The sequence below is a fragment of the Epinephelus moara genome, chromosome 3, assembly GCF_006386435.1.
Source record: "Epinephelus moara isolate mb chromosome 3, YSFRI_EMoa_1.0, whole genome shotgun sequence".
NCBI lineage: Eukaryota > Metazoa > Chordata > Actinopteri > Perciformes > Serranidae > Epinephelus > Epinephelus moara.
Genome location: NC_065508.1, coordinates 34,471,221 through 34,488,607, shown reverse-complemented (window position 1 = coordinate 34,488,607; position 17,387 = coordinate 34,471,221). Strand labels below are relative to the sequence as shown.

General features: G+C 39.1%; 1 protein-coding gene across 2 annotated transcripts in view; it reads left to right on the top strand.

Moving 5' to 3' along the window:
- Window positions 1–348: 348 nt before the first annotated feature.
- Window positions 349–17,387, top strand: part of LOC126388018 (trichohyalin-like) — a 23,034-nt gene continuing 5,995 nt past the window's right edge. For both annotated transcript variants that reach the window (XM_050040897.1, XM_050040896.1), the window contains exons 1-5: window positions 349–508; window positions 625–692; window positions 1,723–1,953; window positions 8,391–10,333; window positions 14,328–17,338. In XM_050040897.1, the coding sequence (XP_049896854.1) occupies window positions 665–692; window positions 1,723–1,953; window positions 8,391–10,333; window positions 14,328–17,338 (5,213 nt within the window). In that variant the 5' untranslated portion in view covers window positions 349–508; window positions 625–664. The remainder of the gene's footprint in view (window positions 509–624; window positions 693–1,722; window positions 1,954–8,390; window positions 10,334–14,327; window positions 17,339–17,387) is intronic.

Here is a 17,387-nt window from a genome sequence, read left to right as displayed (position 1 = left end):
CAACCATATTTACATGTGCTACATTCAAGAACTAATGCTACTGGGAAAGTATCCAAACACAGCACACCCTTTCTGTGTGTAAAAACAAGTAGGGGAGTCACCTTCTGTTCTCGTGATAACTCATTGCTCATCAGGAGTGCCGAGGGAATCCCACCAAGCCAAACATGGACTCCACCCTTATCAGCTGAGACCAGACTCACAGAGTAAGAGGTTTCACCTCCCAAACGTCACCTACCATCCAATCATACCCTCACACTTACTGGGCGTCACATTTATCTGACAACCCATGACCAGCAAACGTGTGTGTGGGGGGGTGGAGATATAAAGTGTTTTGAAGATAATAGTGCAAGCCTGGTTCATTCCCGCAGAGCTCCACAGGGTTTACCACCGAAGCAGACATGCAAATGACTTGATAAAATGTTCCTTGTGTTTTAGGACTCTGAGCCTAACGTGATTTATTTTGTATTTTTTGTAAGCGATTCCAGATAAAATAAAGAAAGAAGATGAGGTAAGGAAAAAATAATGATATAAATAATAATATAAATTGGCAATGGTTCAATACACTATGTGTGCTTGGTTTTCTATAATTATCTGAATTCTAATTCTATATCATTCCTGCTCAAGCCTGTGATCTAATGGAAAACAACAGTTCTGAATTTGTAACATGGAAACAAATCGACCAGGAGACCATGGTGAGTTTATTTCATTCCTCAAAGTTATTGTGTGGTTCTCAGCGTTAAAGGATAACTTCAGCATTTTTTAACCTGAACCCTATTCTCCTGTCTAAACTGATCAAAGGGACTGATGTGAACAACAATTTCTGAAATTGTTCCAGTATTGAGGGAGCGGGCAGCGGGCAGCGGGCAGCAGCCAGCAGCCGCAGAGCGAGCTGCAATGGAAGCGAAATGGGCAATTGAGCATTGTCACTGTACGCCATTAAGAGAGGCTATTTTTGATGCAGACAGGCTCAGATTGTTATTTTAAGTGTCTCAAGTATCTCTTTACTTTTCACTTGATCCAGTCTGTTTGTTATTGCCTTTATAAGCAGGAGTCTCGTTCTGAAATATCACAAGAGTATAATAATCAGAGTAGTTTACAGAAAATGTATTTTAGTATTGTCTAGAAGATTTTCAATATCATGGATGATTATTTACCTAATTTCAATAATGTGGCTCAGGCCTTTGAATTTGATACTGTATGTACTGTACATGAAGAGAGGACGAGGAGGGAGAGAAAAAAGGCAGCTTCATCCAGCTTCCATTACAGCTCGTTCCCTGCCTGCTGGCCACTGTCGGCTCGCTCAGTACCAGACAAATTTCAAAAATTGTTGTCCACATCAGTCTCTTTGACCAGTTTACATGGGGAAATAGGGTCCGGATTGAAAAATGCCTAAGATATCCTGTAAACATAGTATTTATGTATTACAACCATGAATGTCATTACAGGTTGAACTTACTGTCAAATTTACCCCAAACTGCCACTGTGTTGAAATCTATTGCAAGTTTGTTGTTCTACAAAACATGTTGTGACTGTTGCATGTTTAAAAGATTAGTTTTAGTATTCTGGATGTATGATTAAATGAAAACCTTCCTTGAAAACTCAAAGAACATTTGACAGCACAGTAAAGTACCACCAATGTCAAATTACTGCCAGTCACTGCACACATTTCTGCTTGTTAAAATATCTAATGGTTAGAGAACTAAGAGTCTAATTCATTTGTAGTGGGGGCCTTCCTGGAGGAGTTCAGGGAGCAGATCATTGCTGGGGTGAGATCACCCGGAGCCATCATACAAGCCTGGATCTCCCAGCAGCCGACGACCATCAATCAAACTTTGACACCACAGGAACAAATCAGGGAGCTGTTTCGTGTCGTGGAAAATGGAACATCACAATCCAAAGTTTGCTTCTACCAGATACTTTCGCAGGAGGAACCCGAGCTAATAGCTGATTTAGGTAAGACCAACCTGTAAAATGGCATAGTAATACATGTTTTAAACACCAGCATACTGTTGAGAAATTCAATGTGCTATAACAAATGACACAATTGTGACAGTGGATAAAAAGGACGCTCCTCACTCAAAACAGCTGCAGTCATTTTTTAAACCAACTTAACAAAAAAACAAGTAAAGAAACAAGAACAAGAAGTAGTCAAGGGAAGGTTGGAAAGCATATGGGGGTGATCAATGCAATTTTCCTCCACAATTTTTTTGTCATATTTGTTGAATGTGTCACTATATCCTGACAGTAGTACATGAGACAATCTAATCAGTGCTCCTCATGGCATTTGCAAGAATCCACCACATCTGAACAAAAACAACCAATCAGAGAGGACGTCAGTCTTCTTTCATGAAAGTGAAAGTTAAAGCAAGCTTTTTATCGGCCTTCTTCTGTTTACTTGTCTTTGCTGTGTACGCTGTTGTTGGTAAAGCAGCGTGTGCATGAGCAGTGATTGACATGTGTACAGTAAGAGATTCCTGGCCCTGATTGGTTGTTTTTGTTTAGGTGTGGTGGATTCTTGCAAATGCCATTAGGAGCACTGGGAGGAGCCAGAGGAACATGATTTTTTTCGCTGTCAATGTGTAGTGACAGTTTCAGCAAATATGATAAAAAGTAATGTTTATAAACGTTACCTACTGAACCTTTAAGCTACAGCACCCACACAGCCATGGGTGTGTCCAGATGTGGCACCTACATCTCAAACTGGCACACCCAGCATAATCATGACAAATGTAGGAGTTAGCTACAAATTTAAAAACAAAAATCTTTATACTATTAAAAAAAGATTCTAATAGAAAAGAGGGATTTCCCTTGTCATCTGTCCCACACATGGATATATTATAGGATCACCCATCTATGCCATGTTGCACCCTTGGAGGCGGGCCAGGCCGGGCTGCTGTGCCAGCTCATTTAAACTCCTTGCCAAGTTGCCCAGGGCTGATTCACTGACAGGGGCCCTGCCCTGGCCTCACATTTCACCAACTTTTGATTGACAGCCTGTCACAGGCTGTGATATTAAAGTGATAGTTCAGGTTTTTGGACATGAAGTTGTGTGAAACGCTGATCATCTGTAGCTCTGATGTGACGGTTTCACTACTGTCAACGAGCCTCCTGCTCTGAGAAATGGCCCGTAGCTTACCGGAGAAAAAGTAGTTCTGAAGATATAAGGGGGACAAAAAAGTATGCATGTGTTTTGTTAGACTATTTCAATATTTTTAAAACATCCCCGCATTACGTCAGACCTTGCTATCAATTGGGACTATTTTCTGGCCAGTATTACTCCGCCGTGCAGGCCCGCAAGACAGCACGTGAACAGAAATCAATTAGACATTTCATCACCACGCCGTGCAGGTGCGCAGGATAGCAACGGCTAACGAAAACTTCATCGGCTGTTTCCAACAGAGAACCAGTAGGCTATTATTAGTGAGGAAGAAGATGTAGCCTACTAGCCCTATATATACCTACTACTACAGCGCAAACACCGGCTCAGGCTCGCGACACACCCTCGTCAGCTGCTGTAGGTAAACAGAGGAATACCAAAATGGTGCGAACTTATGATTTCCCCAGCTGTGGGAATAAAAACATCGCCGGCTCCCAATTCCATCGGTTTCCTGTTACAGATGTAACCCGTGATGAACTGTCTTATTGATTTCTGTTCGCGTGCTGTCTTGCGGGCCTGCACGGCGGAGTGATACTGGCCAGAAAATAGTCCCAATTGATAGCAAGGTCTGACGTAATGCGGGGATGTTTTAAAATTATTGAAATAGTCTAACAAAACACATGCATACTTTTTTTGTAGCTTAAAACCTTTTGGTTACGTGTCCCCCTTATATCTTCAGAACTACTTTTTCTCCGGTAAGCTACGGGCCATTTCTCAGAGCAGGAGGCTCGTTGACAGTAGTGACACCGTCACATCAGAGCTGCAGATGGTCAGCGTTTCACACAACTTCATGTCCAAAAACCTGAACTATCACTTTAAGTCATTATTGTGACACCACTGATGTTGACATGCGGAACTGCAGTCACCAAGTGCACATTATGGACTTTCAGTTGAAGGCCCTGAACTGACTTGTACAGCAGATAAAAAGAGAAGTACGCCTAAGACATTGTTTTCCCTCACTAATGGAGGTGCTGGACTCCTGTCCCAAAGACATTTTTCCAAAGATGAACAGTTGCTGGTCTGTGAACACAATTATGTTCACAGACCCACTGAACAGTTTATGTTGGCTACTCTTTTATTTGAATGATGATTAAATTATTACATTGTTCAAGACCAAGTCCTGCTGTCTTACTATGATGCTAGCCTACTAGCTAACATTGCTCCTACAGATTGCTGACCTGTGCTTTTTTGTATATAAATTGTACTTTCTGGTGGTAACAGCAGGCTAACTTTTGAAATGGGGCCTGCTGGTGCAGCCTATTGTTTAATCATCTGAGGGATTATGAACGTAATAATAGTTGAAAATGAAGCTGATGGGGCGTTGGTGGCTTAGTGGTAGAGCAGGTGCCCAATGTACAAGGCTGTTGCCGCAGCGGCCCGGGTTCGACTCCAGCCGGTGGCCCCTTGCTGCATGTCCCTCCCTCCCTCCAGATTTGGTGCTGCTTTTATGCAACAGTTGCACTGTAATGTTGTTGGGGAAATCATTGCAGCATTAAATGAAGAAATAATGTTGCAGCTTGCCTCTGCTACATGTTGCTAATCATTATCAAAAAGTAATCAAAACCAGTAGCATATCATGGATATCAATGTATGTTTATAAAGATGGACAATGTGTTTCCACTTCGCCCCACTGTACAAAAATAAAGCCATAACAGAGTGCAGCAATCTCTGCAGTAAGTCGCCATACGACCAATTACAAACAGCGTCGTTGGCTTCGAGCCCTTGATAGTGTGACGCAGGGATAATGTTTTTTGTAGGCTGATGCTGATGTTAGCACTGCCCTGGTTCCCTCCTCAAAAATTTTGGATTACTGCATAAAATAAGTTCTGTGGCAAACAAACGTTTATGATATTTACATGTTTTCTTCAGCAAGATAATCCTGACAAATGAACAACCACTTTTATGATTTCTAAGATGTAAATGCGATTGCAAGTAAAAAGCTAATGGTAGGTTAAAAACGAACTACAACATGGTTGCCAGACTTATAGTAATGTTGTCACCACAGTGAGGCTGTAAAGCCATGTTCAGTGTGATGATGTTCTGCAATCTCATTTAGCCAGCTGTTTACAACCAACGCATAAAAGTAAACAAAATTCATGTGTGGGTTATTTACTAACGAATTTTATGTCGTGCGGCACGGTGGTCAGGTGGTTAGCACTGTCGCCTCACAGCAAGAGGGTTGTCGGTTCGATCCCGGGTGTGGGAGCCCTTCTGTGTGGAGTTTGCATGTTCTCCCTGGGTTCTCTCCGGGCACTCCAGCTTCCTCCCACAGTCCAAAGACATGCAGATTGGGGACTAGGTTAATTGGTTACTCTAAATAGGTGTGAATGTGAGTGTGAATGGTTGTCTGTCTCTATGTGTCAGCCCTGCGATAGTCTGGTCAGCTGGGATAGGCTCCAGCCCCCCCGCGACCCTCAAGAGGATGAAGTGGTTAGAAGATGGATGGATGGATGGATGGATTTTATGTCGTAGAACAAAAGGTGAAAATCTCTTTAGCTTGTGATAACGGCAGACGTTATTTTAGGAATCTAAACAATAACCCATTCAAAAAAAAAACACTGACTTTGAGACGAAGGAACTGGGAGAGCAAAAATGCTGGCTCATTTCCCTGGTTTTAGGACTCAGTTCTATTCACATTCTTTCTATTCGCAAACAAAGCCAAACCCCCGACTAGCCTCTTGCACTCCACCCCCATTTTGTAGCGAAAACGCCTAAAATGACATACCCAAATTAAAATGACTGTAGCCTCTGAACCGCTCTGACTACATGCATGCATGGGGTCTTGCCAGAAAGAAAACTCCCTGAAGTTTCTTGTGAAAGTGTCAGAAACACTCTAGGTGATACAGAGACAGAGTAATGGGCCTCTAAAGTCAGTAAAAAGTTCAAGATTTTGCCTAATAAAAAAACAAAAAAACAAAAATGTATTTCAGGATGAATAACTGTCTGTGGCTTCATCTGAGCAGTTAAATGACACTGTGGGGCTGTAGGCACACTATCAATGAACATTTGTTGGAAATTTGAAGAAGATTACACAAAGTATGACCATTCTACAGTGTTTTTTCCATGAAAAGATCCAGGCGGAGCTCTGAATGACAAGTCGGTCACTCGGCTTCAAAACAGTACTATCAGTGATCAAACAACACTCAGCCAGCTTCAAACATCGTACCTTATTGAAATCAGGTGTGATTAAGATAGCTGATGTTGTTTATGACACAGAAACACCATAAAATATCACCAAATAAAGCCATATGAAACGTGAAAGTTATGATCCCACTTTCTAGGCGATATATCTCAGCCAAAAATAGTGGTAGGAGTGAGACTCTTACCTTTTATAAAAGATCTAAGTCCCCTCTAACGGCTCCGCTTATGATCACGAGTAATCCTTTAACTTTTCCCGTCGAAAAACGGCATGCCATGACTTGTCACCACTCATCGCGATTTTGGGTATTTAGGCTGCTCTGGTGCGAAAACCATAAGAAATAAAAGAAAAACAATGTTATTTTTGAAAAGTCGAGAGCTTCCTGAATCCGGTAATACCAAACATCACATGGTTTGTGCCATGTGCGCCTGTGAGATACCACAGGACGTCGGCGTCCAGGTGGAGTTAGAGAGGCTAGGCTAGTTATACCCAAATTTATCAGAAAAATACAAAGTTAACCATACATCAGTGTGATAAGAACTACCTAAAGTGTCAGAAACCGGCTTTTTTGACATTTTCTTTATGTTTAATTTGGCCCCCCTCCCTCTGCTAACACAGAGGTGGCAGACTTTATGACCTATACTGCAGCCAGCCACCAGAGGGTGATAGAGATGTTTTGGCTTCACTTTTGGGGAGCTGTCATGTTGTCCATCTATGGCAAGCCGTTTTAACATTTAATCGCTAAGTTTGACTATCCGGAATTACCATTATAGATATCAACAACGTCATTTTGACTAGTAGTAATGTCATTGTGACTAGTATGAATTTTAATTGAAGATATCTATAATGTCATTCTGACTAGTCAAAACTGAATTACAAATATCTATAATGTCATTCTGACTAGTCAAAACTGAATTACAGATATCTGTAATTCAGTTTTGGCTAGTAGGATTCAAACTATTTTTGCCATTCATGTGTATGGGGTTTGTCATTATAGATATCTACAATTACATTATTACTATCTATAATTCCAGTTTGAGATATCTACAACGTCATTTTGACTAGTCATAATTCAGTTGCGGATATCTATAACGTCATTTTCACTAGTCATAATTCAGTTACAGATATCTACAACGTCATTTTGACTAGTCATAATTCGAATCTGAAACTCAATTCAACATATCTAGAAAGGACCATGTAGATATCTTCAATTGATGATAATTAAAGAAATCTTGAACTTGAATTATGACTAGTCAAAATTAAATTGTAGATATCTCAAACTGGAATTACAGATATCTACAATTCAGTTGCAGATATCCGCAATAACAATTGTAGATATCCGCAACTACATTGGAGATATCTATAATGGCAAACCCCATACACATGAATGGCAAAAATAGTTTGAATCTTACTAATCAAAATTGAATTACAGATATCTGTAATTAGAGTTTTGACTAGTCAAAATCTAATTACAGATATCTTGAATAAGAATTTTGACTAGGCAACATTATGCTGCAGATATCAGTAATGAATATCCAGTCTAGCAATTAAATGTTAAAATGGCTTGCCATAGTCCATCTTTATGTACAGTTTGTGATTGATACAATTTATAGTAGGCATATACTCTAAATAATATTTCAATGAGCGACAGAGTTCAGCAAACAGAAGAGAGCGGAGGTTGCAGCGAATGGGGATAGAGAGAGATTGAAAGAAGAGAGAGGAAAAAGAAATGAAAACTTCTCTGACTGTATGCTGAAAAATTAGTGGAGTACTGTCACCTGGCCAGTGTGAAAGGAGTGTGTCTTACTAATAAATAAATAAATGAAATATTGTTGTACTTGCTTTTCTATATGTTCAATTCTGTCAATGCCTTGTGAAAAATGTCTGTTCTTACTATACTTCTCTTCCTTTTGGTGTCACTAACAAAGATAAACAAGCTTGAAATGTGTTTTTCAAGTGGCTCTGCACTACCGTTCCACCCTCTCATCTGTAGTCAAAAGAAATGTTTTTGTTTTTTTTCTGGCCTGGTTTAACACAATATAGGATACAGTTTGAAATGACAAGTGATATCCTGTCCATTTTCTTGATCAACAGAGCTAAGACAACAGAACAGCAGGACGACCCAAACAGAACAGAAGTGGACAATGGAAAACAGCAAGCAATTAGACGACAAACACACAAAAGTCTACATAAAAACCAAAAGGGATACTATTAAAAGACAAAGAGAATTGACATGTCAGGTAATGGGGGAGATTGAACAACTTTTGGAAAAGACACAAAGAGGGAGAAAGGAAATTGACTACTTAAAGACAAATACAGAGCAGCAACAGGAGGACATTGCCAGGCTGACAGCTGAAAAACATGAGCAAGACTTACTGATAAAAAGACTGAGATTACAGATAGAAAATGTTATTGAGAAACTCGAGGAGAATAAAAATGAAGCCGCTCAAGAAAAAAAGCAACTTCTAAAAATGCAGACTGAAATATACCAAGAGAGGGAAGCTCTGGAAAAAAGACGCAAGGAGCTCATGAATGAGAGACACAAGTTAGAAATGGTCAAGTATGATAAGACAAAATCACAAGAAAGCAAGGAACCCCAAAAACCCATGGAGCAGATAAAGAGAGAACAGGAGATAACAGAGAGGCTGATAGCTGACAGTCTGCAGAGTCTCATTAATAAAAGCAAGAAAATGATGCTTGAAGCAAAGCAGGAAAAAGAACAAATGGAGAAAAACATAGCAGACCTCAAGCAAGAGTTAAAGAGAAATAAAAAGGATATTTCCCAACATAAAGATAAAATTGAGCACATCAAACTTATTCTGAATGTAAGTACCAACACAATGAAGCAAACAAAAACTCAAAGAGCTGTTGAAATGCAGAAAGCTGTAGTCCCACAGATGGAAAGCAGAGAAAGACAGGAAGAAGACGTAGACACATTTGACACTGTGAAGATTAAACTCTGCAGAATCCAGGAAGAGATGGAGAAACTTTGGGATGTGCTGGAAGACAGTGAACAACAAGTAGAAGTGACTGTGGGAGAGAAACAGGAGCTAAAGACAGAGAGTGGTCAAATTGAAGATGTTACATCTGACTCCAAAAAGCAAAGACAAGACAAGGATGGAAGCATGAAGACAACACAGTGGGAACCAGAGATAAAGGCTGATCTGCAGAGGCAAAAACAAGACATTGAGAACAAGTTGGCACAAATCCAATCTGAAAGAGATGAAATGCAAAAAACCAAGGCTGAAATAAAAATAGAGAAAGAAAACATAGAAAGAGACAGGCAGTTAGCTAAAGCTGAAATGAATGCAATGAAGTGTGTGAGGGAAAATATCGAAAGGCAAAAACAGGAGCTGGATGACAAGTTACAAAAGACAAAGAAAGAGATAAGAGAGATGGAAGTGATGAGCTCTGAGATTGAAATAAAGAAAAAGGACCTAGCAAAAATGATTAGAATGAGCAAGAGAAAAAGGGGAGAGATCAGCAAGATGGAGGAGGAGCGTGGACATGCTAAAGAAGACATGGAGGAAAGACAAGATAAGACTGAGGGGCAGGGGATGGAGTTGAATGTGGAGAACAGATCTGAAAATCAGTTTGAGGAAGACAACATGGAGACAAGTTCAAAGAATGAAGTGAACACTGGCATGAAGAGAGTGATCCTCGACATAGAAGAGATCAGAAAGATGCTGCGCAGGGTGAGAGAAGATACAGAGCAAAGCAGGAGGGACTGTACACAGGAAAAGAGCGAAATCCAATGGATGAATTTTCAAGTAAAAAAAAAGAGACGAGAGCTTGACCAACGGCTGGAGAAGACCATGAATGAGAGGGATGAGTTAGAAATCATGAAGGTAAAGATACAACAACACAGGAAGGAGGTTGAACAAAAACTGGAAGATACAATAACTACAATTCTGACTTTTGGGGAAATAAAAGCTTGCATAGAAACAGCTGCTGCAGAGATGAACACCACCAGGGAGGAGATAGTCAAAGCCCAAAGGTCGATGGATCAGAACAAGGAAGAGGTCAAAAACTACATGGTAAGTAAATCTTTTCTCTTTTTTACTTTTTAATCCTGGACCAGTAATAAGCAGTTTCTAATTTTAGCATGTCATAGCAGAAAGCAGTTGTATTTAATATAATGCACATGGCTTTCTTTCTTTTTAGCTGTGCCAATTCCAGGGTCCAGGTTTTGTCACTGATCATGAGTTTTATACTTTAAAGAACAGAATAAAATGGAAGGTAGAATATAAAATAGAGTAAAAAAAGCTTTGACAGAGAATTTCTGCACATAGTCTTTAACCTCCACCTCGTCATTCTTGCCTCATCACATCACATTCTTACACTATCATAAGTCACTCATTTTGGTTTGAATCAGCAGAAGAATCAACATGGTCTCACAGATGAAAATGACCATGGCCTCCTACGCAATATGTGGTGGGGGCACATATTGTGTTAAAATTACATGGTGGCAGCACGTTTAGGCACCAAAACTATTTCGTTAGGTTTAGAAAAATATCATATTTTCAGTTAAAATACCGTAAGTACATCATGTAACTAGGGGTGAGCGATATCGAATATACCTCAAGTATTGTGGCTTATTCCACGTGATATATAAAATGACAATAACGCAAACATCTACTATAAATTGTCATTTTTTAAAGCCACTGGTATGACACTCGCTTTGGTGTTTCAGTTCTCTTTCTCTCTCCAATGCCTGTATTCCTCTTGCAGGCACACATACATAAAGACTCACAAACATGATACCTTACACACACTCCTCCCATTTAGATCAGCTCCAGATCACAGCTCCAGACAGCTACTATTCTGCGACCATGGAGCACCAGTGTGACTTGCACATATTTTAATATATGAACTGGAGAGCTTTGTTGTTTCCAATTTCCAGTGAATAAATCATCCATGTTTAATGGCGCCGCTGTAACAGTTTAACTTGATGAGTTTAACAATAGTGTGTGAACAGATTAAGTGTCTGTTTCTGTACAAGCGGGGCTCCAACCCAGTGTTGCCAGGTCCGCTTATTATAAGCGACTTTGGGCTTGTTTTTCTGTAAAGTCGCTTACAAATATTGGTAGTCGCGGGTCGCGTTTTTTTTGGGCTTGTTTCTAAAGTGTAGTTGCTTATTTGGGCTTGTTCCCAGCTCCATAATAATCTGTCAAGCAGATATTTTCGATATGTTATTTAAACGTAGGATAGTTTGTCTTGCCTGTTCCCTCTGTCCCTCCCCTTTCCCCATACACACAGCAGACAGCAGAGTTTTTTCCCACCCACATCCTGCTTCTAATTGGCTCTGACCCTGATGGCAACAAGTACTAGCCAATCAGAGGCAGAGCAGGGTAATGTGTTTTTTTCTGGTTAGGAAAACGTCAGTCCTGTAACTAAAAGAAAAGAGTTAGATGAGTGCATAAAAAGCAATAATAAATAAAGACTTTGTGAATTCAGGATGATATTTATTTGTGTGTGCAAATTTTAATTATCAGAGGTTTACTGTGTATATAATGTACTTGGTACATCAGTCTATATTTGATATCCCATCTGTTTTCTAATGTTAAATAATGTTAAAAGGTGGTTTAACTCCCTCTTGTGGTCATTGTCCTGAAGCTCAGGGGGGAGAAAAATAAATAAACTGTGTACCGTGGGTACAGTTTTGCAAAACTGCGCACAGTTTGCTTATCTGTCCACATGGATGTAAATTGACAATCTGTACCCACAGTTTAAAATCCGTCCCCATGGACTGTAAAACCGTGCACACAGTTTATTTAATTTTCTCTCCCCGGAACCTAGGGGGGCTCCGTAGAAAAAGTTGCTTGTTTTGGGCTTGTTTTCACAGGTCTGGTTGCTTATTTGTCTCGCGAGATCTGGCAACACTGCTCCAACCATGACTCGCAATTGCATTTTGTGACCACAGAGCACCAGTGCGATTTGCCAATTCTTTTGATATACCAACTGAAGAGCTGTTGATTTGTTACCAGCTTACAGTGAAAACATCTTCACATTTAAAGGCGCCACAGTAATAGTTTAACTTTCTGCTAACTGCTCACAACAACTGCTGACTGGAAGCTTCAAGGCCACAGCAAAAACATCAACGCTTCTAGCCCTAGTCTTTTATTCATTTATATATCCTGGGTGAGATGCAGGGTACACCCTGGACAGGTTGCCAGACTAAAGCCATATCGCCCGGCCCTAACATGTAACATGATGAATTGTGAAAGTACGTTCAGTTAAAAGAAGTCAACATTGACTTTGTCGATGTTTCACACAAAACATTAACAGTGGTTTTCCAAGTCAAAATCTTGTGTTTCTTTGACCCATCCACCAGCCTCCTCCCCTGCGATCTTTCTCACCATTTATGCTACCTATGGGGTCATAACATTAACCAGTGACCACTGTATGATGTCGTCGAACCTAGGGAATTTGTGTGTCCACCATAATCAATCAATTTTCAATCAATTTTATTTATAAAGCCCAATATCACAAATCACAATTTGCCTCACAGGGCTTTACAGCATACGACATCTCTCTGTCCTTAGGACCCTCGCAGCAGATAAACAACACCAAATAACACCATAACAATGGATCCCTTTTGACTTTCCACTTGTGGTGTTTTCAGGGTGCTGCCATGTCATTTCCACGCAATATGTGCCACCACAAAATTAAAAGGTCTTGGCCATTTCCTGTATTTCTGTGAGTCAAGGTTGAGGAGAATAGAAGTCATCATCACTAAATATCACACTGCTGTAAATCCATGGATTGCACTGCCTAGATTATTGATACAGTCTTCATATCCTTTTTTTTTTTTTATAACTGTAGGCGACTGATATTCTATCCTGACCATGTTTAGTCTAAACTTCTTAAAGATTCCTCCTGCACATACATCATTCTGCACAGTAAAGCTTGGAACATACAAATGAAGTAACAATACGTAAAACACATTTTTTGAGTAACATAAAAGCCAATGTGAGCTTAGCTGACTTGATCTAAGACAGTGGTGTAAAATTCAACTCTCATATACTGCATGGTTTTGAAATAAGGCTGGATTTGTAAGTGTGTGTGTTCTAGGTAATGAAGATACATGTCAACAGTGGAGCTCTATGGCTCAGACAAAGAAGATATATCAGGCTTTGGATACACAGAGTACTTGTAGGATTGATTTGTTGTTGATCTGGGTCTGCACATTGGATTTTTTGAGAGTACTAAAATTATGGAATATCACCAGACTTATCCTTTGACTTATGTAACATTAATATATCTCAAGTTTTTCCAAGCCATAAAATATTATTTCCCCACCCGATGAGGACTTGGTTTGGAAGTAGCTCTCAGTACTGTTCCATTTTACATTTTGCATCTGAACTGAACCCATTCAAATCTTACATTAAATCTTTTTTGACTTTTTACTTGTTCTTTGTAAATATAATAATAGAAAATAATTTAAAATCATAATGATTCTTTGCTTTGCTGTTGGTACAACAAAATAATATGTAATCAAGAAAATAACTACAGTAGCCATCCATCCATCCACCCATCCCAGACTAGCTGGTCTTTGTTTATTGTTGTATCAGCACTTTAAAGATGATGATTAATAAATTATTAAATTACTTTATGCATTAGTTTCTTTTTGAACCAATACAGAATAAGTATCTGTAAAAAAATAAAAAAAATAAATAAATAAAAAATAGACAATAGACATTCAAATCACATTTACAATAGCACATACTTTTACTTCGGTAACATTTTTTAATGCAAACTTTTACTTGTAGAGAATTTAACAGTCTGGTATTATTTTTGCTTTAGTCAAATATTTGAACACTTAATCTGACACTGCTTCCTGTCAGTGTGAGTTTGACAGTGTGAGTGTCTCTTTTACACCCATAGTTGTTTTACTGGGGGAAGTACTCAATCAATATAACTAATGATAATATTAATTAATTAAACTAAAAGTTCTTTGGATTGTTGACCTAGCATGGTCGCATGAGAAGCAATAAGAAAAACCATGACAATGCTTTCTTTTTTGTGAAGGATAAGATGACTTCCATGAAAGCTCAGCTCAGCAAATGGACACTGACAGACTCTCCAATCAAAAAGACTTTTCCAAGGAAAACATCTAAACTTCAGGAACCACAGAAAGAAACAGATGGAGATGCTATCAAAGATCAAACATTTAAAATTCCAATAGACAAAGAAGGAGAAGAAGAGGAGATTACAAAAGAGACCATGTCTTTGCAGCAATCTATAACACCAGAAGACCAGCATCAAAGAGAAGAAATAAAAGAACAGGAGAGTACTGAGTCAGAGTACAAACAAACACAAGAGCTCAATTTTTTTGCCATGGACGTGAAGAAAGAGCAGAATGTTTTCTTACAGACGCAGACAGAAATTCATGAAGAAACATTAATGGATGATGATCAAACAGAATTACTGATAAATGTAACAGAAATGGAAGAAGTGCAAAAGCAGATTTCCAAACTCAGAGAGAGAGAGGAGCAAATGAGGGAGCAAATAAACATTGCTATGGGGAACATGGAGGGAAACAATCAAGAGATTAAAAAGCTCATTATGGAAATAAATGAGCTGCAGAGCCAAAAACCAGATTATGAAAATGGGTTACAAATTACAGTCAGAGAAAGCACAGATGTTTTCAAACATGAAATAGTTAAATATGAAATGAGAGTGCGAAAACAGGAGAGTGACAATCGGGTGAAACAAGAAATTATTGATGATGTTCAGAAGCAAAAACAAACTCAGGAGTCAAGAGAAAATATACTGACACATACTGAAGAGACAGATGGACGTTCTGATAAAAAGGACACAGGAAGTGCTGATGTACAACAACTTAGGGCAGAGATTCATAGAACACGAGAAATCATGAAACTAGTAAAACTAGAACTTGAAAATCAAGCTGAAGAAAGTAATATAGACAAAGAGCATAAGGATGAAGGCAGTGAACACGAAGGATTGATCCAGGACATGAAACAATTCCAAGAGCTTTTGAAACTGGTACAAATTACAATGAGGCAAAAGCAAATGCATCTGAATGAAGAAATGAGCAACATGAAATCAATGAAAACTGCAGCAAAAAAACAGAACAGACAGCTGGATCAGAGGTTAGAAAAAACCTTGAGAGAGAGAGATGAATTTGATATTTTAAAAATAAAAATGCAGAGACAAATTGAAGTGACTGAGCAGAAGTTGGAGAAAATTGGCAAAGTTAAAAGCACCATGGAAAAAATTGCTGAGAAGACAAGACAGAAAAGTGAAGACGTAGGGATTATTATAAAAAGGACCGAAGTCAAACTGAGACAGTTGGAAGACCTGAGCGATAAGATTGAGGCCACAAAACAAGAACTGGAGAACAGCTGTCCTTTAATATCCCAGAAAAGAGCTGACATTGAAAAAATCAAGACTGAACTCAGGAAGAAAAAGGACAGAGAATCTGCCTTGGAAAGTCTTGAGAATGTAAAGGGAGACATAAAGAAACATGACAGAGCTGAAACAGATACGGAAAGGGACAAAATCCAGAGAAGAATGGGTAAAGAATTGGAAGAAATGGAAAATGAAATCTCCAGACTCAGATCAGAAAAGGAGAAACTGGAAAGGGATAGAAAACTGACAATGGATAACTTGGATCAGAGAAAGAGTGAAATTAAACAGCTGAAAAAGGTTGTAAGTGACCAAGTGAAACAAAAGACAGAGAGACAAGAGATTGAGATGCTGAAACAACAGATTCAAGTGGAGAAGGAGAATGTGAGAATGGAAAAACAACAAGCTGAGGCAGAAATGCATGAGATGAAACACTTAAGGGAGAGTATGGAAAGACAAAAACAAGAGCTTGATGACAAAGTGCAAGCAACCAAAAGAGAAATAAGAGAAATGGAGCTGCTGAAGTCAGAGCTAGAAATAAAGAAAAAAGAAAGTGAAAAGATATTTAGAAAAAACATGCGAAAAATTGAGAGTGAAAGAAAGTGGAATAACATACAAAAAGAAAAGGAGGAATTAAGGAAAGAGACCAAAAAGAGCATAAGAGAAGTAGACCAAAGACCTGAAGAAATTGTGACAGAGAGGGGTGAGTCAGAAATGTTGGAGATAAAACTGCAACAGCAGGAGGAGGAGCTGGCTGAAGAGAAGCAGAGAAATAAAGACCAGACTATTTTTGTCCAAGTACACAGAAAAAATGAAAAACAACGTCTGGAAACACAAGCAGTCAGAACCATCAGCAAGGAAGCTGAAAAGATGCATCTAAGCTCAAAAGCCACAGATTTCAGTTTTGACCTTCAGAACTTGAGACAAAAGATTCATGTAAATTTGGAAATAATTAAGAGGGAAATGGGAATCGTTGAAAATGTAAATGTTCGTTTAGGGAAACAAAGAGAAGGACTCAAAGCATTAAAAGCCGAGAGTAGGACTGTGAGAGACAACATGAGTCAAATAAAATATCAGATAAAGATGACCTTTGACAAAATGACAATACAAGCAAAAGCAGAGATGGATGAAATGGTCCACATGTGGGATGATATCCAGACAAAAGAACAGGGGCTTGAAATCAGATTAGAAGAAGTTAAAAAAGAAAGAAGAGAAATGGAAGTGTTGAAGTCCGAGTTGGAGATCAAAATGAGAGAAAATCATGAGATGATCCGAAAAGGCATTAAAAAACAGCAGGATGCTAAAAACATATGGACTGAGATCAAAGGAGAAAAAGATGCCCTCAAGAGGGAGACACAGAAGAGGAAGAAAGAGCTTGACAAGCGACTGGAGAGGATCATCAGAGAGAGGGATGAACTGGAGATCATGAAACTGAAGATGCAAAGAGAAAAGGAGATGAGCGATGGTAAAAAAGATCAAAAACGAAGTAAGACAAGATGGTCCAATGTGGTCATTGAAAAGGACGATGTGAAAGAGCAGTGGCAGCTAAACATTGTTGAAGAACATGAAGTTCTTGAAAAATTGAAGGCAGAGCTGAAGAAAGACAGAGAGGAACTGAACAGAGAATGTGAAAAGCTGAACAAAGAGAAACTGGACTTGGAGCTGATGAGGTCTGACATCCTGAAACAAAGTGACACATTAAAACAAGCAACACAAGAT